At 53.3% G+C, this 22,056-nt stretch overlaps 4 protein-coding genes across 11 annotated transcripts in view; 2 read left to right on the top strand and 2 right to left on the bottom strand.

Annotated features, from left to right (window-relative positions):
* TESK2 (testis associated actin remodelling kinase 2) overlaps positions 1 to 6,965 on the top strand; it is a 79,963-nt gene extending 72,998 nt beyond the window's left edge. For all 4 annotated transcript variants that reach the window (XM_058842557.1, XM_058842556.1, XM_058842559.1 and 1 more), the window contains one exon: positions 1,625 to 6,965. In XM_058842557.1, the coding sequence (XP_058698540.1) occupies positions 1,625 to 2,637 (1,013 nt within the window). In that variant the 3' untranslated portion in view covers positions 2,638 to 6,965. The remainder of the gene's footprint in view (positions 1 to 1,624) is intronic.
* Positions 6,966 to 7,104: 139 nt separating this feature from the next.
* TOE1 (target of EGR1, exonuclease) lies at positions 7,105 to 11,914 on the bottom strand. Its single transcript, XM_058842561.1, has 7 exons — positions 11,752 to 11,914; positions 11,632 to 11,672; positions 11,417 to 11,513; positions 11,100 to 11,258; positions 10,574 to 10,833; positions 9,132 to 9,303; positions 7,105 to 8,035 (listed from the first exon to the last, which is right to left on the bottom strand). The coding sequence occupies exons 1-7, from the start codon at positions 11,863 to 11,865 to the stop codon at positions 7,247 to 7,249; spliced, it is 1,632 nt and encodes a 543-aa protein (XP_058698544.1). The 5' UTR covers positions 11,866 to 11,914; the 3' UTR covers positions 7,105 to 7,246.
* Positions 11,915 to 12,321: 407 nt separating this feature from the next.
* On the top strand, positions 12,322 to 17,391 carry MUTYH (mutY DNA glycosylase). Of its 3 annotated transcripts, none has more exons than XM_058843196.1 (15): positions 12,322 to 12,469; positions 12,692 to 12,825; positions 13,525 to 13,564; positions 13,852 to 13,925; positions 14,060 to 14,101; positions 14,178 to 14,249; positions 14,455 to 14,568; positions 14,830 to 14,927; positions 15,177 to 15,321; positions 15,420 to 15,495; positions 15,570 to 15,755; positions 15,939 to 16,084; positions 16,286 to 16,438; positions 16,582 to 16,632; positions 16,861 to 17,391. In XM_058843196.1, exons 1-15 carry the CDS (start codon positions 12,361 to 12,363, stop codon positions 16,948 to 16,950), a joined length of 1,530 nt encoding a protein of 509 aa, XP_058699179.1. In that variant the 5' UTR covers positions 12,322 to 12,360; the 3' UTR covers positions 16,951 to 17,391. The 3 variants fall into 3 exon arrangements, with proteins under 3 accessions (XP_058699179.1, XP_058699180.1, XP_058699181.1); XM_058843197.1 differs by having other exon boundaries at positions 12,327 to 12,578; XM_058843198.1 differs by having other exon boundaries at positions 12,327 to 12,578; positions 13,525 to 13,722.
* Positions 17,392 to 17,904: 513 nt separating this feature from the next.
* Positions 17,905 to 21,919, bottom strand: HPDL (4-hydroxyphenylpyruvate dioxygenase like). 3 transcript variants are annotated; one of them, XM_058842948.1, is made up of 2 exons: positions 20,705 to 21,919; positions 17,905 to 19,638 (listed from the first exon to the last, which is right to left on the bottom strand). In XM_058842948.1, the coding sequence occupies exon 2, from the start codon at positions 19,547 to 19,549 to the stop codon at positions 18,371 to 18,373; it is 1,179 nt and encodes a 392-aa protein (XP_058698931.1). In that variant the 5' UTR covers positions 19,550 to 19,638; positions 20,705 to 21,919; the 3' UTR covers positions 17,905 to 18,370. The 3 variants fall into 3 exon arrangements, with proteins under 3 accessions (XP_058698931.1, XP_058698930.1, XP_058698932.1); XM_058842947.1 differs by having other exon boundaries at positions 17,905 to 19,560; XM_058842949.1 differs by lacking the exon at positions 20,705 to 21,919 and adding an exon at positions 20,433 to 20,689 and having other exon boundaries at positions 17,905 to 19,560.
* Positions 21,920 to 22,056: the final 137 nt, after the last annotated feature.

The following is a 22,056-nucleotide window of genomic DNA, read 5'->3' as shown; positions in this document are numbered from 1 at the left end:
CTAACTGTTTCTTAAAGTGCCTGATATTACATATTCTGTCCCCAATATCTTGAGAGGAAATTTAGAGTACATTTGGGAATGGGTTTGTAAGTTGCTAATAGTATATGAAAAGCCATCAACTTTTTATTTATGGCTGCCATACTTCGTACATATACATAATTTCTTTGGTGTATGTTACATGTAACATTTAGAGGCTTCTTAAATTCCTTCAGGGGGAAGAGCACAGAAGATGCAAGAGTATTATAGAGTACCTAGAAATACTCTGAAAGACGAGAAAAGATGAGTCCCAGGTCTGCTTGGGAATGTTGGCCTTGAAAGGTTTCCTCTAAAGCTGTCTGGTGCCACCTGGTGTGGGGAGCAAACTCTTGTAGCCTGGGCCATATTCTGACTTGGGTGTTTTATGTTAGTACACTTCTGGCATTAGAAACTTAAAGAGTACATTAAAAATAGTTTCTTGAATTATGTGGATACACAAATATGCAACATATGGACATACGTGTCGATCTGTAAAATAGTTGTAGATTGACATAATTTTTCTCGACATCAAACCACATAGAGTTAATGCATGTGGGTAGTTCTCCCACACCTGGAAAGCATCTAAAAGAGGTGTGAGTTTTAAAGGAAATTTGTTTGTTTTTTTGTTTAGGGTTTGTTGTTTGGGTTGGTTTTTTTTCTTTTGGTGTTTGGGGTGTTTTTTCTGGCATTCTCCCTTTGGAGTACATGTACACAACAAGTACTTCTCTAAGAAGTGTTACATGCTGTTCTTTAACTTGCATAGTCCTTCCTATATGGAATGGCTGTAGTCCAAACTGTGTCAGTATTTCAAGGGAAAAGTGAAAATCCATATGTGCTTAGGAAATGGCAATCAAAAGGAGATACTGCTTCTTTATACCCATTTTTTATTGCTCAAACGTGGCTCTTAAGAGGCAGCTTGAGAGCCTGTGACAGATGCATGTTCCAAACACTTGGGGAGTTAACATCTACCAGTTTCTCATCTGAACCTAGTGATACAGCTTTTATTTATAAATGTGTGTGTGCACAGTGGGTGCAAATACACAGGCATGTGTACAACTTTTAAACTCCTATTTGTTAGGGTCAGACTCTCATATATCACCAGTTTTGTATTGGATAATGTACTGAAAGAAGGCTGGGATGGAATGATTTGAAATCTGCATGGTACAAGGAGAGACTATATTTTTGTCTTGGACATTTCCCATCAGGGTGAAAAAGTCCCAATTACTTTGGCAACTATGTTTTGTACTGGTTCTCTTTTGTGGTCAGTAGCACCAACAAGCCTTGGGCAACCTCTGCTGGAAGGCAGGATGATAAATCTAGAAACATGCAAATTGTTCTCCAACACCACCCCGTGCTATCTCTACTGTGGAAGTATACTGGTAGCAAGGAGGTTTGCAAGGGCTCTAAAATACACTGAAGAGAAGAGAATGGTGTACTTGTGTTTGTGCAGGAACTTAAAAGGAAGGAGCAGACATGTGCTTATGGAACATAACTTGAAATATCAGGAATGCAGCTTTCTTTACAGTTGTCATGAAGGCTCTGTGAGTGAGCAGGTGCGCAGCTATACAGAGCTTCTTTAAGCTAAGAGTATTTCTCTTTTTCTATTCAGGATCAATTGACAAAGGACCAGGAGTAAAACGTTTGAGTTCCTTGGATGATAAGATCCCACCCAAGTCACCCCGTCCGCGTCGGAATATCTGGTTGTCACGCAGCCAGTCGGATATCTTCTCCCGTAAACCTTCCAGGAAGATAAACGTGCAGGACCCCTACTACACACCAAGCAAAGGGTTAGGCCGGAAAGTTAATCCCTTCAGTGCCCGGGAGGACCTCAAGGGGGGAAAGATCAAATTCTTTGACATGCCAAGCAAGTCTGTGATTTCCCTTGTGTTTGACTTGCATTCTCCAGAGGCAGGTGGAGGCCTGAAAGCCAGCCAGTCCCAGTTCCGGCAGGCATATAGCACAGACTGGCAAGACCTTTCCCTTCTTCCTGGGAGAAGATGCAGATCACTTCCACTCTCTCCTGAATTACCACACAAGGAATATGGCCTCTTTGGGGGACTGTCTTCAACTGTTGGCAGGTGTGACCCAGCCCAGTTAGGTGCAGAGGTTCGGCAAAAACTCTTGAGTAGCACTAAATATGGTGTGTCAGAGATTCCCCCCTTTCACGCCAAGCCTCACAGACCAGAGTTTCTTCTTGCACCAGGACAAGAAGAGGATATGGACTGTTCAGATGGGCTAGTGGCCCAGGAGGAAAATGGGTTTTGCCCTGTTGAGAACACATGTGGAGGTCCAGCACATGATCAACCATTAGTGCTGGCCCAGTCTGGGCCACTATCTTATAAAAAGCTCCCTGTTGAGAATTCAGTGAACTCTGAGGGACATGGCTCCCCACAAGTGTTTGCAGGTTGTCTCCCTTCTGAAGAGATGGAGGTAGAAGATGATCTAGTGAAAATTACTCTGTTAGAGTCCACAAAGCCTCTGTTCAGTGTTAGTCCTCCCACTGAGCTGAAGAGAGAGGCATGGCCCTTCAGGGAGCAGGATGGGGACAGTCCTGCCCTGTTGTCGCAGACCTCCTCCAACATCTCAGCAAGTGGCAGCACAAAGTCAACTTGTGACATATGAAGAGAGGGCTCAAACTAAATGTGTCCTTGAGGGAACAGTTGTTCCCAGTTGCTTAAACTCTGTTTTTCTGCAGTGCTGGGCTTCACATTTGAAAGACTCAATGGATGGTGGAAGCTGGCTGTTGGACACATAACTGCAGAGTGTCTGAAAAGACTGATTATTTTATAAAACTTTATTTCAAATTGTGCTTATTCCCTTTCCTGATTTGCATTAGGAGGGGGAACTACTCCAGCCAGAATGGCCATGTGGATCCCACAGTCCTTCCAAGAGGCAGCAGCCAGAGTAGGCACCACGTAAACCGTTTGACCTGGATTTCCAGCATGGGGCATTTTAAGGTCTTAAGCTCCAAGTAGAATAGAAAGAATGACCCTTAGATTTTTCCCTCTTCCTCTAACTGAAGAGCTGCTCTAAGCCACTGCAGATTTCATTAACATTCTGCATCAGTGCACGTGAGGCAGATCCTCTGTTTCAGAAACAGGCACAGAAGTCTTTCCAAGCTATGTTGAGCAGATAGGAATGCTCTCTAGTCCCAGAGCTGCTTTGAATGCTGTTGTAGCATTAAACAAGCTCTTCTTTCTAAAGCAGCAAAAAACAAAACCCCTCATGCTGGTCACAATCTGCAGGCTGAGTCACATGACAAGTACTTTGCAATTAACAAGAAGAATCTGTTCCCTGGTGTTTCATTTTCCCTTGGGATTTAGTAATGATGTTTAATACATTTGTGCAGGGAAGCTCGCTTCCTTGTACAGCTCTTTATGTACCTCAGCCCAAATGTGGAGGCATATTTGCCCAGGGCACAGAGAAGCATATTCCAGGCATTGCCATTTCTGAGCTTCTGAAGAAACTGCTCCTGAAAGTACCAGCTGTACTGAGATTTTGGCAGAGGGTGGGCTCTTATCTCTGATGAAGAGCTGAGTGGACATCGTGATCTGTTTCTGCAGAATAGTTCAATACAGTAGCTACATCCCAGATGACTATTATCACAAAGCTAGAAGGGTCACATCACCTCCCTCTCTGGTACAACATCCCATCTCACTGATTTCACTGCAGTAATGATGGCTCCTCACTAGCCTGCTTGACAGAGGACAGTGATATCCTACTCAGGGGAAGTTGCCAGCAGTCTTGTAGCCCCACAAGTGCTCTTGGAGAGGACAACTCACAGGAGGGCTTTGAATTGTCAAACAAGAAAATTACCTAGTCCCAAATTTACTTTTTGTTTCTTCTACAGAAAGAAGCTGCTGTCTTTATTGGTTTCTCCTGTCACTGAATAGGATGGTTTTTTTATTTATTAACTTCCCTCCACCAGCAGGTACCTGTGAAAGAAGCAGCAACATGAGCTTTAATGCTGCTTGTTGGAACCAGCATCAACGATCCTGGCTCTGGGATGCAATATATGGGAAAGCTTGTTCTGTGACATTTGTGCAACATCCTGCCCTTTTCCACTATCATCATCCCAAAAACCATGGGACTTTTAAAATTGTATTTTATGGGGTTTTTTTAACCTATATTATCATTCCTAAGTGACATAAATATTGCACACCTGCTGATGCAGTGGAGTCCAGAACTTCATCCAGGTAGCTTGTTAACACTCTTCCTGCTCTCTTGTAAGGCTGGATACTGTAAGCTAGTCTCTGATGAAAGCCAGACTATTTGTACTCTTCTCCTGTGTCAAAGAAAGGATGGAGAAAAGCCTTTGTTCTTTCTTGGCTGGGATGTATATCTTTCCTGAGGTGTAGGTAGGTAGTCTACGAGTTACTTCCTCTAGTGAAGTGTGTGTTAACCTGAGCAGCAGTTCTCCCTTTGCAGTGGCTGCCAGGAATGAAATGAGAAACCCAGTGTTGCCGAATTATTTAATACAGTCCATGCCAGATTAGGCAGCTGTTGGCAGTTTGAAGGAGAACTTGTCTGTGCTCACTAAGATCACCCTTTTCAGCCCACACCTCTCTCCCTGCCTGTTGAAGGTGCTGATCTGTAGAGTAGTCTCTGTCTTCTGTATCGTGTCTGCAGAGTGCAGAGCAGCTTGTATGGCTGCCCCTGTGTGTGTGTAACTTCCTCAAAGGACAGAGAAACACCAGAACTCAGTTGCCTGCCTGGTGCCTGCTTACTATTTTGTTTGGGGTTATTTTTGGTTCTTTTAGTTGTTGTTTTTGTTTGGTTTTTTGGGTTTTTTTGTCTGTGCTACAGTTATATCTTCTGGGAGAGAAACCATCAGCACCAGCTTCTGTTGTCACAAGATGCATTTAGGTGTGACTTCAGACAAATGAGCAATAATGAGTAGTTTACTTTTGGATCACCAGGCTGAGGGAAGCTGTCCAGCACACGCACACCTCTGGCTGCCCTTGGGCTCCCGTGAGCGAGCCCTGGCTGTCAGTGCTGACACCTCATCATGGAGCCTGTTGCCCTCCCAGACACTGACTGCAAAGCTTGAGCAGTCAGGCCTGGGGTACCCCCGGGGCACCCACTGCAGTGACCTCACTGCTCTCTTACACCGCTATCTTTACAAGGTTTCCCTGTCCTGAATAGCTCAGCTTACAAAGCAGCACAGCTAAAATTTTATTTTCTTAAATGTCCGCTCTAAGCACAACCAATTGACATGCATTGGGCACAGCTATCAGCTTTCCTGGCTCTTTGTACTGAGGTGGAGATGTCAGAAACAGAAATGCCAAGGACTAGCAGCTCAGCCCTTTTCTGGATTGGTCTGCATGGGAAGAGGCACGCATATGAAACTAGAGTAAAAGGTCATTTAAAAAACTGCAAAGTGGTTGCTGAAACCCAGTGTTTTCAAGGATGCAGTTGGAAGTCACTACATCTCATCCCTTTGGCTGCATAAAGCTGGATCTAGGCTGCACCTAGTAACTCCTAGGTTTTGTGCCTACTGAGGTTGCTTTTCTACAGAGGGCTGTTTTCTAACAGCTACTGATAAACATGAATTTGAACATGTGGTCAACAAACTCCTTGTTTTATAGTGATGTGACAAAGTTTTATCGTGATTGGATTTTACCAAGATTTTGACTTTACAGGAGCAGCTCTTGCTCTTTTAAAGTACCTTCTACACATTGCTACACATCTCCCTGAAGAGATCAAAGATATTTTTAATTCACTTTAAATCTATGTTGAGTTCATTTAATGTCTGTTATAAGCTATTTTTGTTGTGGTTGCAGGTTGATAAAATGCAGCCAAGAGAATGCATGTGAATTGCTGCCCCTCTAAAGCAGCACAGCCAAGGGGCTGTAGCAGACTTGTACTTGTTGGAGAGGCATTGATGTATTATGTGTAACAGAACATTGGTATTTTTTGCCAGTACAACTAAAGACACTTGAATAATTCCTGTTTGCACTTAATGCTATTGTTTATATTGCATGTCACTACATTTCTATGCAAAACAAATAACCTTTTTTTTTGGGAGGAGGGGCAGCCAGATATTTGATTAAGTATAAAGATCTTTGCGAGATGATCTATTTTCGTATTTATGAAGGAGTTTTACGTCTTAATATTTTGCAGTCTGTAAATAGCTGAACTTGTAATTAAAGGCTTAGGAAGAAGTTTGTAGCCTGTGTATAATAGTAAGTTAACACTGCCAGAAAAAAAATCTTTGCAAAACGACTTTTCTAATATTGCGGATATTTATGAATATGTAAAGAAAGCACGTCTTGTTTTTATGTTGATTGACCTTCTGACTTTTTTGAACTATAGAAATGGTGTATGTTTTATTGGAACTGCAATAAGAAGTAACCAAAGATGAATCCACTTAAATATTTTCATAATTTTTTTCTTGGTCAAGTTTTGTAAACTTTCCCAACTTGCTTTCAAAATAAAAATGAAATCAAGGCCTGAGTCTTGTGATTAAAAGGACAATTGCTTTAAGTCAAAAAGGGTGGTTCAAATGCTTACTTAAAATACAAATGCCATTAATACCTGGCTTGAGATTATATTTGCTATTACTCAGTGCTGAGTTACACCCAAGGAAAACTGTCATCCTCAGTAAGCGTTATTTCTCTCCTGCATCTCACTGAAGAGTTCCACTATTAAGTCCATGAAACTCAAGGATTTTTTTTTCTGCTCTGTGTTACAGTGCTCTGAAGAGTATATCTTCGTATCTTGTGACCTAACAGATCAGATGGCTTTTGATAGCAGCCATGATACTTGTCATGGTGGCTGCTCTGTTCTAGCCCTAAATAGCTTCAGTAGTACAGGAAGCCGTGCAGTTTCTCAGGATCACGTATCTGGCTTTCAGCCCCACTGCCTCTCCCCTTAGACCAAGTCTGAAGACCTGCTATGGCTTGGTTCTGCATGCAGTTAGCTGGCACTAGAATCAGCTGGCCCAGTTGGGAGGAATTTTCTCCTTCCCTTCTCTCCTGTAAGGGCAAAGGTCTCGTCTGTGCATGCTCTAACCAAAGGTGCATTTCTTCCCCTTCAGCCTCATCCCTGCCTTCAGATCCCAGCATGCCACTAAGGAACACAGGCAACTCCAACTGAGAGCAATTTAATCAGATGTTAAAACAGAAACAAGAATATAAAACCTGTTCCCTTTTTGGTGAGTTCTTGATGGCAGAAAGAACTCCAAAACTTGGAGGAAAAAAAGCAGAGTTTAGTGAGGAGTTCTGTAGCTCTATGCACTGTCCCAGGCCAACTTTATCTTCTCACTGTGAGCTTTGGAAGATTTAGAAAACAAGCTCTTCACTATCTGCAGTGGTACTGATTTCCCACTGAGGTACAGTTTGTTATGGCAGTCTGGTAACCAGGGCCCTGCACCAGTGTCTGTGTTTTTCCCCTGCTTGAGCATCCAGACATAAGCCATGATATAGCCAGTCATGAACGCATCAAAGCCAGCTCGGTGTGTGCCCCCCTGTGAAGGAGGGACATGGGTTTCCTTTCCTGCAGCACCTGCTGCTTCAGTCTCAGGGGTGGCTGGGTGACTGGCTGAGCCCAAGCCAGTGGGAGCCTTTGACTCCCTCTCCACCTGGTCACTGTGAGAGACATTTCCCTTGACAGAAGGGCTCTGGGCAGCTGCTCCCTGGTCAGTTCTTTCAGTGCTCCCCAGATTCTCTTCCCCTTGTGTGCTGGTGTCTGAGCTGACCTCTGTTTCCATGTCCATGGAGATCTCCTCTAGTGGCCTGCCCTCCCCGTTGGGTGCGATCTCTGCCAGCTCTGTAGCAGCTGCAGGCTCATAGCAGCTCTGCTTCCGTGGTGGTCCTTCCTCCCCGTTCTGAGCTTGCTCCATGTTTTCCCCTGCGCTTTCCAGTTGGAATGTTGTTACAAGCACTTTAATATCCTTCCGATGTTTCCATCTGTGCTTCCGTTTCTTTCGCTTCTCCCAAAGCTTGTCATCCTCATCAATGATGAGGTCAATGTTATGAGACTGTGGACACTTCATCCCTTTTGGACACCACCCATAGGCCTAGGGAGAGAGAGAGAGAGAGAGAGAGGTCTGTAGCCTCCATCTTCCTGGTTAGAGCAGCAAGCACCATAATGTGAAGTGGAGGTAATTACTCCCACTGAGGGCTTGTGAGGCTGCAGCAGGAACACTATCCATTTACAGCCCCCCAGCACACAGGAAAGGTGTTGACACACTGTACTGGGTGCAGCTGGGAGCTGTCAAGGTACAGCACACAGCATATGAGAGGCTAAGGAAGGTGAGTTTGTTCTATCTGAAAAAGACAAGGCTAAGGAGAGGGGGATATCAAGTTGGTATCTGCAGGTAGCTACAGCAGAGGTATGGACAACATGGAGCTAAACTCTTGTGAGGGCAGGGGGAGAAGGGTCCTGGTAACCATAAGGGGAAATTATGACTAGAGCTGTAGGAAAACATTTTTCATGTAGTGGTCAAGCACTGGAACAAGGACCTGGCATTATTTTTTAATATCTGTCCTGAACATAATTTCAAAATTTACCAAACAAGGCTCTAAGCAACACTGAGGTGGTGGTTGGATGAGAAACTTGGAGATTCCCCAGCCTCTATTCTATGACAGAATGTGCAACATCTGGAGACCTCCTTTTCTTCATGAAGCACCTGAAGCCAGTTATGCTCTGACCAGATGGGCTCTTTGCTGCTGTAGCTGCACCAGGATGACTGATGCACTGTTGTGGATCACCCTGTGCCACAGTGTGAAAAGCTGCAGACAAGTAATAATTTTTTATATCTAATGAAGACAAAGGGAAGGATAGAGGTGGCACTTTCTTTCTTGTAGGACAAGCCACACTAACACAACTTTCAGGCCCCCAAGACAGCAAGGGACACTAACTCATACTGTCCCACTGCTTAGAGCCATAGACTCTGTTGGAATCTTCCTAATGAAACCTGTAAGATGCCCCAACTCCAAGCAGATCACACTAGTGCCCTATCTGTCATGAAGCCACCTGAAGCTTGAAAATGTTCCTTGTACTATGAAGCAGGTGAGGGGAACTTCCCAGGTGCTTTCCTATAACTTCTGGCTTAGGCCACATGTGCCCCTCTCCATGGAGCCAGGAAGGGAGTGGGGATTTGTGTTACTTACAGAAAATTTCTCACAGACAGGCAGCTTATTCCCTGCTGCAGCACTGTGGCCCTCCTCTTCCACAGAGCAGTAGCGATAGTCGATGTAGCGGGACATGCTGGCAGGGTAATTGCAGAACTCCACCATGAGGTGCTGCCCGCTGGAGTCCCTCAGCTTGCAGTTTTCTCGCTTGCTGGAACAAGAGGAGCACATGGTTACTGTGGGATGGGACCAGGGCACGGAGTAAACACTGCTCTCCACCAACTCTCAACTCCATGCATTTCCTGCTCTTGAGCTCCAGCCCCAGGTGCTGGAAAGGAATTCAATCCCAGGAGAGCAGCTTTAGTAAGTAGCTGTTTCCATGCTGATTAAAAGGGTTTTTTTTCTTATGCTGACACAGAGGAAGGGAAAGTAGGGAAAACAGGAGAAGGGAATGCATAGTTTGGATTTTTTAGCTATAAAGGGCACTGAGATATGTGTTTGTCTTCATAATGTTGAAGGGCAAGGAAGAGATGCCCCAAAATGAGGTCCTGTGCAGACCACCCAGACAGGTTGAACATGCGCAATGCAGGCAACAAGGAAAAGGTTTCCATTTAATGAAAAAAAAACCCTGTGCTGTCCCAAGAGCTGGTTAAAAGCCCCAAAACATTTGAAAAGCTCTACCAAAGGAGAACTTGGGTTAAAACATTTGAGACGTCAACTTAAAAAGTTTTTTTTATTTTGTCAAAACACAGCTCTCATGTTTTGAGAACGATCATCTTCAATGTTTTCAGACCTCTCAAAGTGGTATTTCCTGAGATAAAACAGTCACTAAAAATACTATTTCTCCTCAAAACAGAGCATGATTTGAGCTTTATGGAGATCTCAGGGGCTTTTTCACTGCCAGGAGCTTGTTTAGATTGCATGAGACTGGCAGAATGTGGGGCCAGACTGGAAAGCACAGACATATGTCCTGAACAAGAGCACAACCCTTGCTTGGAAGGAAGTGATGGGAGTCAGAGTGGGCCACAGGCATCTTGTGTACAGGACATGTGACAGAGCTGGTCAGTGTCGAGTGCAGGGAGCACCCACCCTTTAACTGCAGTGTGCCTCACAAAACAGACTTTTAACTAGCAGACCCTGCAGGACAGCCCTGGTTTATTTTCTGTGTGAGCTCCTGCCATGACCCTGTGGCACTGCTGGACCAGAGTCAGGCAGTGTCCCAATTAGATCTTGGAGCAGACCGCTGTGGTCAGTCTTCTACTGGCACCAGTTCTGAAGTTCTCTTTCAGCTGCTGCCCACTGAACAGGTAAGGCCTATTAAAAAACAAACTCATTCTAGAAAGAGAGCAGAGCCACCTAAAAGCACCTTCAGTCAGTGGGACAATGAAAGGACACAGCTCCCTTGCCTGGAAAAACAAACACACACTGACTTTCCCTTTGCCTTTCCTCCTGTAAGCTCTGAGTACCAGTGTGCTGCTCACCACTTCTTGTAGGCATACTCCAAGTAGGACGCTACAAAGCGAGTCTCAAACTCCGAGGCGTATTTGGTGTCGTATATTCCCGCTGGGAACATCTCAGAGAGATCGGCAGTGAAGGTGCCGAGGCTCTCCGGGAGGTGAGCGTAGAAACATTGGTACAGGAAGACCAGGTCGATCAGGCCGTTATGGAGAATGAGCGGCTTCTTCGCCCGGATGAGCTCCAGGAAAAGCGTCCGAACGCTCAGGCTCTGGCACTCGTTGCCCTGCATGAGGAAGGATCAGTCAGTGAGCCTCAGAACCCTGTCTGTCACCCTGGAGAGCCTTCAGAGCCGACTTACTCTGAACAGAGACACAAACATTTGGAACAGCAACTGCACCAAGTGGGTTTAAAGCCGCACGGAGGTGAAAGGGATAATGGTGCACGCAAAACCCCAGCGTGTGCCCACCTTCACGCAAGAGCAGAGAAAGCCAGCACACTCAAAGAAACCTGGAGCAGAGCAGGCTGAGGTGTCTGAAAGTGGGTTTGTACCTTGTCATTGCCCTTGTGGTAAGGGATCCCCTGGGAATACTGCTTATTGAAGTCGAAGCCGTGCTGCACCAGGAACTGCACTGACTGGGGCTCAACCACGTAATCCTCGGTGCAGAGCAGTGTGAGGTTGTAGATCTGGCACAGGTACGTGTTCTCGGACTGCAACAAGGAGAGCGTGCAAAGAACCCAGGGACACCTGTCAAAAGGAGCTGCCGAAACAGCCGGGACAATTCCACGGGGGAATTCCATTCCCAGCGCATCCCCGTTCCCCGGGCCGGACCCAGAGAAAACGGCCGCAACGCGTTTCGTGCACGCACCTTCTCCGGGAGCTGCTTGAAACAGGCGACGCCGAGAGACAGGACGGAGCGAGTCCTGGCGGCGCTGCAGACGGCCTTGTAGCGCTCCTCGATGCACCTGGCGGCGGGAGAACGGCCCGTGACGGCTCCGGCCTGTCCGTACCCCGGGGAGAGGGCACCGCACAGCCAGTACCGAGAGACGCGCACCCCCACCCCAGGCCCCACCGGGCACTCACGGGCTCAGCAGAGACTTTCTGGCGCCGAGGCCGCTCAGCTCCTGCGAGGGGACAGACACCGTCAGTTGTCCCTCGGGACCGGCCGCGCCCCGCCCCGCTGCCGTTCCCACCCCGGCTCACCGTGTCCACGGCCACGAACGTGGCGGAGCGCAGCGCCAGCACCATGGACGGCCACAGCTCTGCCAGGTTGTCGCTCTGCACATCCACCACCGGCACCCGCGCCGGGCCCGCCATGGCCGCGCCCGCACGGGGCCTCCGCCGCCGCGCCTGCCCGCCACCTGCCCGCCGCGGGCCCCGCACGCCTTGCCCGCTCCGCGCCCAGAGCCGCCCGCCCACGCGGCCGGCCCGGCCTCTCCGGGCCCGGTGGGGTTCTTTACCGTTCTCAAAATCCGTTTTCAACAGAAATTTGGCGTTAAGTCAACAGGCGTTTAGCTTGAACAGCTCCTTCGGGTCCTTCCTGGCAGCCGCTCGGACCGGCGGGAGAAGGAGCGGGGTTCCTTTGCTCCGGGCTTGCTGATTGGCTTCAGCGGGACGGGAGGCCGCGCCCCGTCCCCGCGTTCCGGGGGAGGGCGTGTACGAGCCCCCTCCGCGCGCCTCCTTTCGATTGGCTGGCGGGCGGGCGGGCGGTGGGCGGGATCTGAGCGATCCCGCTCTGATTGGTCCTCGGGCGGGGATGGGGCGGGAAATGTTTTCCCGGGAAAGCGCGCGCGGCGCGGGAGCGGCCGCGCCATGAGCCCCGCGCGGGCCCGGGCGGCGGCGGCCGGGGCGCTCCGGCGGAGCGGCGGGAGCGCGGCCCCGCCCCAGGGGCGGAACAGGAAGCGCGCGGCGCCCCGCGGAGGTGCCCGGTAGCGGGAGGGCTGTGGGAGTGGGGTGCTCTCTCCGAGGCACGGACAGCCAGCCCGGGAAGGCTCCGGTGCTTGCTGGGTTCTCGTAAAGCCCGGTACTCGGTGCGCGTCCACCCGGCAGCTGCTCGGTCGGGCTCCCGCCTCTGCTGCGGTTGAGCCCCGCAGCCCTTCGCCGTCTCCCACCGTGCGCTGACGTCGCGCCGCTCTCCTGGCAGGGCCCCCGGCTGCAGCGCCCGCTCCGCCGCCCGCCCGGCATCTCTTCAGCGACCCGGCTGAGGTCGAGATCCTGCGCGGGAGTCTGCTCGCCTGGTACGACCGATGCAAGCGGGACCTTCCCTGGAGGACACTGGTAAGGGAAGCGGGAGTGGGGAACTACTTACACTGCTTTAAGGGAGCCTGGCTGAAGTGACCATGGTGTATTTCCCTATGTCACGCATCCCTACCTGCATGGAAGTGCTCCCAGCTAGTCGTGGCTGTTTTGTGGTGGGTGGTCTGGAGCTAGTCCCTAGGTATGAAGAGTAAAAGCAGAGCAAGCTTCCCAAATATAACCATTAAGAAGAGTACTTATCTCTGGCAAGGTTAGTCTAGCTGTGTTTTAATCCTGTTTTCTTCCTGTCTTTATGATACTTTGTAGCAGCGAGTGCTGCATGGAGAAGGTTTCCCTTATATTTGAGTCATTGTGGTGCTGAGGGTGGGCATCAGCTTTACAGCAATGTCTGAATGGTGGGAACTGTACAGCTCCTCTGTGGGATTTATATCTGCTTCCTTTGCAGGCGGGCTCAGATATGGGACAGTTCTCTGTGGGATTTTGAACCTCATAAGTAGCTCTCCATGTGGGATTTCATCAGCAAGAAGATGCATTGGCTGTCACTTGATTAACTCAAATTCAGATCTTCTGAGTGCTTGTGGGAAATATTTTTTTAAATTCCAGATTCCATTGCAGTGTTCAAAACACACTATGGATTGTGTTTATTTTACATGCAGGTCCCCTCTGCAGTGGGGTCCTGTGTCACCTTGTTTCTCACGCTTCATCTTCTTCCCCTTCCAGGCAGCGACGGAGCCGGATGCCAACAGACGGGGATATGCAGGTGAGGAGCAGGGACTGGCATTGAGGTGTGGCTTTGGGTGCCATCCTTGGAAGAAGGTGCCTGAAGTGGCCACAAGAGCCACTGATTCCCCTTGCAAGGAGGATTGGAGAAACCACCTTGGGCCTGGGGGAACTCCTGTGAGGCAGCATGTGGGGAAGGTGAGGGGTGGGAGGGTGTCCCATGAGCTGGATGCAGCGCAGGGTTTGTAGCCAGTGCTAAGGTGGCCACAGCAGGAGGTGTGGGTGTTGTTGGTGCCTCTGCTCTGACCCCTGCCCTGCTCCCTGCAGTGTGGGTGTCCGAGATCATGCTCCAGCAGACACAGGTGGCTACAGTGATCAACTACTACAACCGCTGGATGCAGGTGACTGCTCATTACAGAGTCCTGTGCCCACAGGCTGCCCCTTTTAGAGACCTTGTCCACTGCCTGTGGCAGATCCCCAGTGGCAAGGCACAACTCTGCTCGTCCCTGACTTGTCCCCTTCCCTCTTCCCACAGAAGTGGCCAACACTGCAGGCTCTGGCACAGGCATCCCTGGAGGTGAGCGTTGCTGGGACCAGGTGCTCTCCCTGCCCTGTGGCTCTCCATTAACACCACGCTGTGTCTCTCGGAGCAGGAGGTGAATGAGCTGTGGGCTGGGCTTGGCTACTACTCCAGAGGGAAGCGTCTGCAGGAAGCAGCAAGGAAGGTGCTGGAGATGGGGGGAAAGGGGCATTTCTAAACCCTTCTGTGGCTGCTGGGCTGGTGCTGGCTCACATCTGCCCTGCCTTGCTGGGGCTGTGCTCCTGGCACAAAGCTACAGAGGCTGGGTTCCCATCTTCCCACGGGCAAAATGGGATACCTGCACACACCCACCCCAGCTGCTTCCCTGAGCTCAGCCCCTTCCCTGCCAGGTGGTGTCCGAGCTGGCCGGCCGGATGCCCAGGACGGCTGAGGACCTGCAGAAGCTGCTGCCGGGCGTGGGCCGATACACGGCGGGAGCCATCGCGTCCATCTCGTACGGACAGGTGAGAGCTGGCGTCAGGGGACACGTGTCCCTCTCTGCTGCCCAGCCCCACTCCTGACAGGGTCCTGCTGCTGGGTCTCACAAGCCAGGGGTTCCCCAGGGTTGTGCTTGGCTCTCTCCCCACTTGGGGATGCATCTCAACCCCCACCAGCTTGGCCTGTGAGTTGGCCTCGTGTTTGTCGCTCTCCATCCTTGGAGCATCCCAGCTCCCTTCTTTATCTGGAGCACATCCCAGCATGGTGATCCCAGCTCCTGGTCCCAGGCTACAGGAGTTGTGGATGGGAATGTGATCCGGGTCCTGTGCCGCCTGCGATGCATCGGTGCCGACTCCAGCAGCCCGGCTGTCATCGACCGGCTCTGGTAAGGGGAAAGCTCTGTCTGTTTGGAGCTGTGCTGGTCGTGGCTAAAGGCAGGATCACTCAGGAGCCTTGGGGAGGCAGGTGTGGAGTATGGGAACTCTCAGGAAGCTGGTGCTGCTGGGAGCAGTGGTGAAAGGAGTTGTGTTGCCTGTGCCTACCTAGGAGCTTCCCCCCGACAGGCAGGAGGCAGGCAAAGGTCATGGGATGCTCTCCCTGGAGATCCCTGTGCCTCTCACTGCCATTTCTCCAGGGACATGGCCAATGTACTGGTGGACAGGAGTCGCCCAGGGGATTTTAACCAAGCCTTGATGGAGCTGGGGGCAACTGTGTGTGTGCCCAAGGCCCCACTGTGTGGGGAGTGCCCTGTGAAGCAGCACTGCCAAGCGTGGCGCAGAGTAAGTTGGCCCCAGAACATGGCCCTGAGGGTTTGCCATGCCTGGGGACAAGGTGGGCTGGTGGATGAGCCTGTCCTCACTTCTGTCCCCCCTCTCAGGTGGAGAAGGAGCTGGCCTTTGCCTCTCAGAATCTGTTTGGAAAACCCCTCCCAGTGCCTGATGTTGAGGACTGTGGTAAGCATGTGGGGAGATCCTTGTTGAAGTTCCAGGTCTGAGCCCTGCAGCAATTGTTACCTTGGTGTTTGCAGGTGTTGGGGACTGTCCCCTGTGTCCCCCAGCCACAGAGCCATGGGACAGCAGCCTGGGGGTGACCAACTTTCCCCGGAAAGCAGCGAAGAAGCCGCCACGGGTGATGCGAACGGCCACATGTGTGCTGGAGCGGAGGGGCTGCCATGGGGCCCCAGAATACCTCATTGTGCAGAGACCCAGCTCGGGTAATGGGGCTGGGAAGGAGGAGGGCAAAGGCACCACGTGGTGCCTTCCCACTTGCGTGAGGGATAGAGGGAGAGGCACTGGTTGCTGGGGTGGGGAAAGGAGCCCTTTGGGGCTGTGATGAGGCTCAGTGTCCCTGGATGTGTCCCTTTCTGTCTCACAATTACATCATGCCTCCTTCCCAGGTCTCCTGGCTGGGCTCTGGGAGTTCCCAAGTCTCCCGCTGGCTCAAGATCTGCAGGAGGAGAAGGAGAGGGAGGAGCTGGCTGATCACCTCCAGGCCTGGATGGGGCAGCCTGTGGCAGGCAAAGGCCTTCAGTTTATCGGAGAGGTGAGCCTGGAGCTGGAGGGATGCAGTGTGAGTCCTCTGTGCTCAGCCATGGGGATGTAGCACACAGGAGAAGGGTCTCCCTTCCCCACTGTCACCCCTCCCAAGCTCTGCCCCACTCCTCAGGGCCCTGGCAGGCTCAGTGCACTTGGCATCCCCCATTGCCTGCCAACCGCCCAGGTCATGTCTTTCCATCCCCCACAGGTCATCCACATCTTCTCCCACATTCACCAGACATATGTGGTCTACTCCCTGCACCTAGATGGGGATGTGACCCTCGACCCTGCCTTGTCCCCGTCCCGCTGGGTCACAGAGGATGAGTTCCATACCTCGGCTGTGTCCACAGCCATGAAGAAGGTATGGGGGGCACTTGGGCTGTTCCTCCTTGCCCTCAGTTATCTTGGGAAAACCCCTGGCAAAATCCCTTCAACTTCTCTGGGCTGTCCCAGCTGCAGGACCCTGCTGCTGTTCAGCTCTGGGCTCTCTTGCTCTTCCTTCAGGTGCTGAAAGCTCACAAGAAGCAGTGCAGGAAGGAGAGCAGCCCTGTCAAGGTGAGCAGGCTCCAGGGTGCCTGGAGCCCCAGTGCTCTGGGAGAGCCTCTGGTGTGCTGTGCTGAAGGCCCCCCTGAGTTTGGGATCAGGCCAAGGAGTACCCCCAGCCTGTGGCAGAGGAACTGGCCTGACTGGCACTGCCCCTGGGTATCCCCAGTACCCGGGGGGGATCCCTGGAGACCCTGGGGGCCCTTGGGGTCTGGCTGAGCCCTGCTGTGTCTCCTGCAGAGCTCCAAGCGGAAGCGGGGGGCAGGCAGCACCTGCCCTGGGACGCAGCTCTCCCTCCGCGCCTTCCTCCGGGCACCGACTGCCCCGTGAGGGCACCGACCTTCCTCGAGGGAGACCCCAGAGCCCCTCGCTGGGGCAAGGCCTGCCTGGGGTGTGGCAATGCTGTCCCTGTGCTGCAGCAAGCCCAGCCCACAGCACTATCATGGTCTCCCACTCTTCCTTTCCCCTGCCTTCACTGTGGGCGTTGTGCCTGCATGTGGTCACTGGTCCTGGATTAATCCTGGAGCCAGACTTGCCATCCCTCCTTGGCTCAAGCCCTCCTGAGGCTGTTTGGACCCATACTGGCACTACTTTGGCCCTGTGGACTTAGGGCAGCAGGGGTTTCTCTCCAGCAGTGGGAAGGCTGTGGCCACATTGTTCCTGCAGCCCTGTCCCCTGCCTGCATCTCATCCACCAGCCAGTGACTGGGGATGCTGCTGCACCCTCCCTTGTTTTTACTGGACCTGAAAATAAATCTCAAGTATGTGGGGTTTTCTAAGTGACTGTCTCTGTTGTACTGTGCTAAGCTGGGGCTGTTGGGCAGCCTGTGGTGGAATGTGAAGATAGCCAAGAGGCTCCTTAGATCTGGGCTGGGAGAGCAGGGATTTCTTCATTAATGTACTACCCAAGAGCCCCTTGACTGACCATTAACTGCTGGTGACCCCAAATAAGGCACCCTGAGCACCCCTCCTGCAAGGACATTGGCCCCCAAGGGGCTGCTCCTCCCTGGGGCTGAACAACTGCCCTGGGCCTTTTTGTAGCATTTCATCCTCCTTCTATATCTTTTCTTTTGGGCTGCTCAGCACTGTTCACGCTGACTGAAGCACCCCGTGCAAAGGCTGGGGGCTGGCAGGGACATGGAACACTCATGGCAGGGTGCAAGGGGCACTGATCTCAGTTTTAGGGACACACCCACTTGGAGTAATGGGAATGGCCATTTCATCCTCACCTGGCTCTCAGCGTATCTTAAATAGGAGAATTTAAAACCCAAAGCAGTGCTTGTACGTTAATTATTTAATTGAGAGAAGCAAGAGGCGACCACTCACCCCCCAGGGCTGGTGTAGCTGCCAGTGTGTGGCCTTGTCCACGGCCTCTGGATTATCCAATCCCCTCGGGCAGCCCCTCATCTCTCTATGTCTGGGGGTGTTTCTGTGCCAGCACACAGGCCATGCTGCAGGCTCAAGTCTCAATAAATTAAGGTGAAACTAAGGCAAAAAGTTCTTTACATGTGGTCGATAAATCACGGGGAACCCAGGGCAGCAGAGAAATCCCACACATCCTGAGGCATGCTCAGACCCCCGCTGGACTCAGGCCTGAGTGTCTTGCTCCCACACTGAGTTAGCTCTGGATTGATCTGGAGCCGTCCTTTGGTCCCTGCCTACCTGGGCCATGCCAGGGGTGGGATCTCTGGTCCTTGCCCCAGGGTTGGACTGGAGAAGATGGGGAGCTGAGGGAGGACTGCAGAGTTGCACTATTGCTGCTGGTCCATGTAGACTTGCACAGCTTTCCACAGTGCCCGGATATTGCCTTCACCGAAGCCTGGTGCTCCCCGACGGTCAATGAGCTCCAGGAAGAAGGTCTCCTCAGAGAAGATGGGATGGGTAAAGATCTGCATCAGATATTCCTGAGAGGAACTCTCTGTGGCATCAGTGCCTGCCCGGCCCTTGTCCCCAGGCACTGTGGTATCCAGGAGGATGCCAAGCTCTGCCAGCATCTGGGGGTCCTGCCCAGCTCCTCGGATCTCCTGTGCTTTGCCCCCCTGGCTGTAATACATGGTGGGGGGTGTGAAGAACCGTGCTCCCTGCTGCTGCAGAGCCCTGGTCGTGCTGACTATGTCAGTGGTGCAGAGGCCGACGTGCTGGATCCCAGCCCCGCCGTGCTGCTCCAGGAACGTGTCGACCTGGTTGGTGCCATTCTGGGAGAGGGACTCGGCAAAGACCAGCTTGCAGCCGTGTGCTGGGGTGCCCTGGGCGCTCTGCAGTGCGAGGAGCAGCATGCCCACCCCCTGCCCCCCCAGCACGTACCCTTCAGCTGGTCTCTCCTGGGGGTTCAGCAGGAAGCGGTGGAAGCCAAAGCAGCGCTGGTACCAGTCCAGAGCCGCCCGGGCCCCGCCCCGGGGGCAAACATACGTGATGTGGTCAAAGTGAGTGATCTTAATCCCATCCCCTGTGGCTGAGGGGGCTCCCCGGATGGGCTGGAAGCCGGGTAGGAAGGGACCCCGGTAACAGGATCGGTCCAAAAGGGTGTGGCTGATGTTGCCCACGACAGAGCTCACCACCCCGTAGGTGACAGAACCACTGTCATCGCTCAGCTCAGTGGGGGGCACCAGCAAGGAGCATCCCTGGCTCTGCAGCCGCTTGCAGAGCCCTGGCACATCATCCACCTCGAAGCAGACGTTGGAGGCTGTGCCCAAGGTGGGCTGGGGATCTATGTCATAGAGGAAATCACGGGATGAGGTGCTGGCAGGTGCCAGGCGCTCGTTGACGAGGAAGATGGCAGATTCCCGTCGCAAGGCCAGCTGCCGGACACGCGGCGTCTCCCGCACGGCCACTGGCTGGAAGCGAAAGGTGTTGGCCAGGTGCTGGGCCCAGCCCTGCCTGTAGGGCAGGTGCAGGGAGATGAAGCAGGGGCGGCTCAACGAGGCTGCCATGGCTGGCCAGGCTGCGGGGAGGACGCAGGGGATCAGGGGGGCTGCTGGCCCTGGGGAAAAGCCATTCTCCCACCTTGCACAGAGCCCACCTGTGTTTGCAAGCACAGATGCAAATGTGTGTAAACTCACACCTTTTAAATGTATGTATTTTAAATAAATGAGTCTCAAGAGCCAATTTGCGCTGTGAAAGGGCACTCACCTTTGGGACTAGCTACAAAGAGCTGCCCAAGGATGCTGAGCCTTCCTGCCAGCCCTCCACTCTGCTGCCCTGCCCCATGCTTGAGGCCCCAGAGCAGGAAAGCCCTGAGCCCTGGATGCAGCCCTGCAGGTCCTCTCTGGAGCCATGTGTCCTTTGGGAGTGCCGCAGGGAGGTCAGCAGGGATTCCCAGTGGAGGAGGTGTGCTGCACGTGTAAGCAAGATTATGGGGACAAGGGTTGTGGTAGGAATGTCCTGTACCAGGAACACGAAGGTTGGACTGGTAAACATGGAGCAACACGCTGGTTATGGCTAAAATGCTCCTGTGCTGCCCCCGCGCCTGTCAGGTGCGCCCACGAAGGGAGAGGAGCAGCGGGGTCATGACAGGCTGATGTGCCCGTGCCCTTCCCCTCCCCAACAAGGACAGCCTGGAGCTACCATCTCTCTGCAATAGTCTGGGAACAATGACCTTGCCCTAGGGGCACAGAGGAGGGACACTTCGGAAAAGTGACCTTCCTCCCCACCCATCCGAAATATCTGTGATGCTCAAGGACGAAAAAAGATGTGCCCAAAGCCCCAGTCGGCATCACCTCTCCAGAGCACCCACTGAGGCTTCCTGACCCCGTGACATGCACGAGCAGCCCCGGCCAGACCGCACAGGGTTGCAGTGGGCTGGGGGCCACACACCTGCTGAAATATTCCCTTTCACCTGCCCGCTCGAAGGGGCTGTGTGCACCGAGCTCTCCCGGCTCCTTCCCACCAGCCCAGGGCGGAGGGACCGCGTGGGCCCCCGCTGAGCACATGGGCAGGCTCCGGCGCTCCTTCCCTCGGGCCCTGCTTCCCGCTGCGCACGGCGGCTCCGGCGCGATCCCCGCTCCGCTCCCGCCGGCCCCGCACCCGCGCCCGCCCCGCCACCCCCGTGCCCGCGGGGCCCCGCTCGCCCCCAGGCTGCGGCTCACCGGGGTCAAGGCTGCGGGCGAAGGGGACGCCGGGCAGGGCGGGAGCGGGGGCGGTTCAGTTCGCTCCTCCCCGGCATGCACCAGGCACGGCGGGCCGGGCACGGCGCCGGCACTGCCCGGGCGCTGCGGGGCGGCCGCGGGAGCGCTCCCCGCGGGGGAGCGGGGACATCGCCCCGCGCAGAGACCGGGCCGGCACACGGAGAACGCGCCGCCCGCTGCGGGTGCCGTGACCGTCCGGAGCCCAAACTACCTGGGATGAAAACCGCAGGCACCGCGGCTCGGGATGAGTCGAGGGAAGGGGGACTGGTGGCTGAGGCTCCCTGGGACACACAGCTCGTGTCTGTGCAGGGTCATTCCTTGCCAGCCCGAGTCCCAGGACATGAATTGGGGAAACGTGTCCCTGCTCAGTGCTGGGCACTTCACGGTGTTCTGGGTACCCGCTGGGGACTTGGGGGGAACAAGTGCGGGTGGGGGCTGACAGCTCTGCGGAAAGCCCGGTGTCAGTCATGAGGGACTGTTCACCAATCCAACTCACGGCCCCACACCCTTGCCTCCAGACACCTCCAGGCCCCTCCAGCCCCTCAGTAGCGATCCCCTGTCCCGCTGCTGTTTTCAGGCGAATCCCCCCTCCACGTGTGCCTGGGATCATGTTCTGCCCCCGCTGTGACTGTGACTGCTGCCCTTCCCTGCCTTATCATGTTTTTGTACAGATCCCAGGTACAATAAACTGCTCAAATATTTGCAGAGATGTCGTGCTGCCAGAGTGGTGAGCTTCTCTTGTTTGGCTGGGGGGTGGAATCCAGCGTCTCTGTGATTTCCCAAGGAAGCATCGACACCATCACAGCCCCACCAGTGCGGGGCCGGACAGGAGGCATGGAACCGGACACCGGGGAGCTGCTGTGGGGCCAGGCTTGGCTATGGGCACAACAGGACAGCCCGGCTTTTGGGGTGACACCCCACAGGGCAGGCAGCTGCAGCGCCCCGGTGTGTGAGGGAGGCAGCATCTTTTTGGCTGCAGGGTAGCAGAGACTGCACTGGTGGCTCCTCTGGGACCTTGCGCAGGGATAGCGCTATTCGAGGTCACCCCACAATCCTGCAACCCTTTGGCACAAGCAGTGTCCTTGGCAGCCCTCCTGTGCCTGGGAGGTTTGGAGCTGCTGTGTCCGTCTCTTCCCTGCAGCACCGCCTGTCCCCCGCTGGCGTCAGCCCGGCACCAGGCACCGCTTTGCTCCAGCACGGCTGGGGCTGGGCTGTGGCAGCAGCACCCCGAGGCCACATGGCACCGACGGGGACAGTGCCTGCCTTGTCGCCGTCCCCTCCAGGCAGGCGGTGGTGGCTGAGGCGCAGTCCCC

This window comes from Poecile atricapillus, chromosome 7 (genome assembly GCF_030490865.1).
Source record: "Poecile atricapillus isolate bPoeAtr1 chromosome 7, bPoeAtr1.hap1, whole genome shotgun sequence".
Taxonomy (NCBI): Eukaryota; Metazoa; Chordata; class Aves; order Passeriformes; family Paridae; genus Poecile; species Poecile atricapillus.
This window is presented reverse-complemented; position numbering and strand designations above follow the sequence as displayed.

Coding starts and splice junctions, on each gene's coding strand:
- TOE1 (XM_058842561.1), bottom strand. CDS start 11,865: ATGGCGGGCCCGGCGCGGGTGCCGGTGGTGGATGTGCAGAGCGACAAC. Junction 11,673..11,751: donor CGTTCGTGGCCGTGGACACG/GTGAGCCGGGGT, acceptor GTCCCCTCGCAG/GAGCTGAGCGGCCTCGGCGC. Junction 8,036..9,131: donor CTGTCTGTGAGAAATTTTCT/GTAAGTAACACA, acceptor CTCTCTCCCTAG/GCCTATGGGTGGTGTCCAAA.
- MUTYH (XM_058843196.1), top strand. CDS start 12,361: ATGAGCCCCGCGCGGGCCCGGGCGGCGGCGGCCGGGGCGCTCCGGCGG. Junction 15,756..15,938: donor TGTGCAGAGACCCAGCTCGG/GTAATGGGGCTG, acceptor CCTCCTTCCCAG/GTCTCCTGGCTGGGCTCTGG. Junction 16,439..16,581: donor TGTCCACAGCCATGAAGAAG/GTATGGGGGGCA, acceptor CTCTTCCTTCAG/GTGCTGAAAGCTCACAAGAA.
- HPDL (XM_058842948.1), bottom strand. CDS start 19,549: ATGGCAGCCTCGTTGAGCCGCCCCTGCTTCATCTCCCTGCACCTGCCC.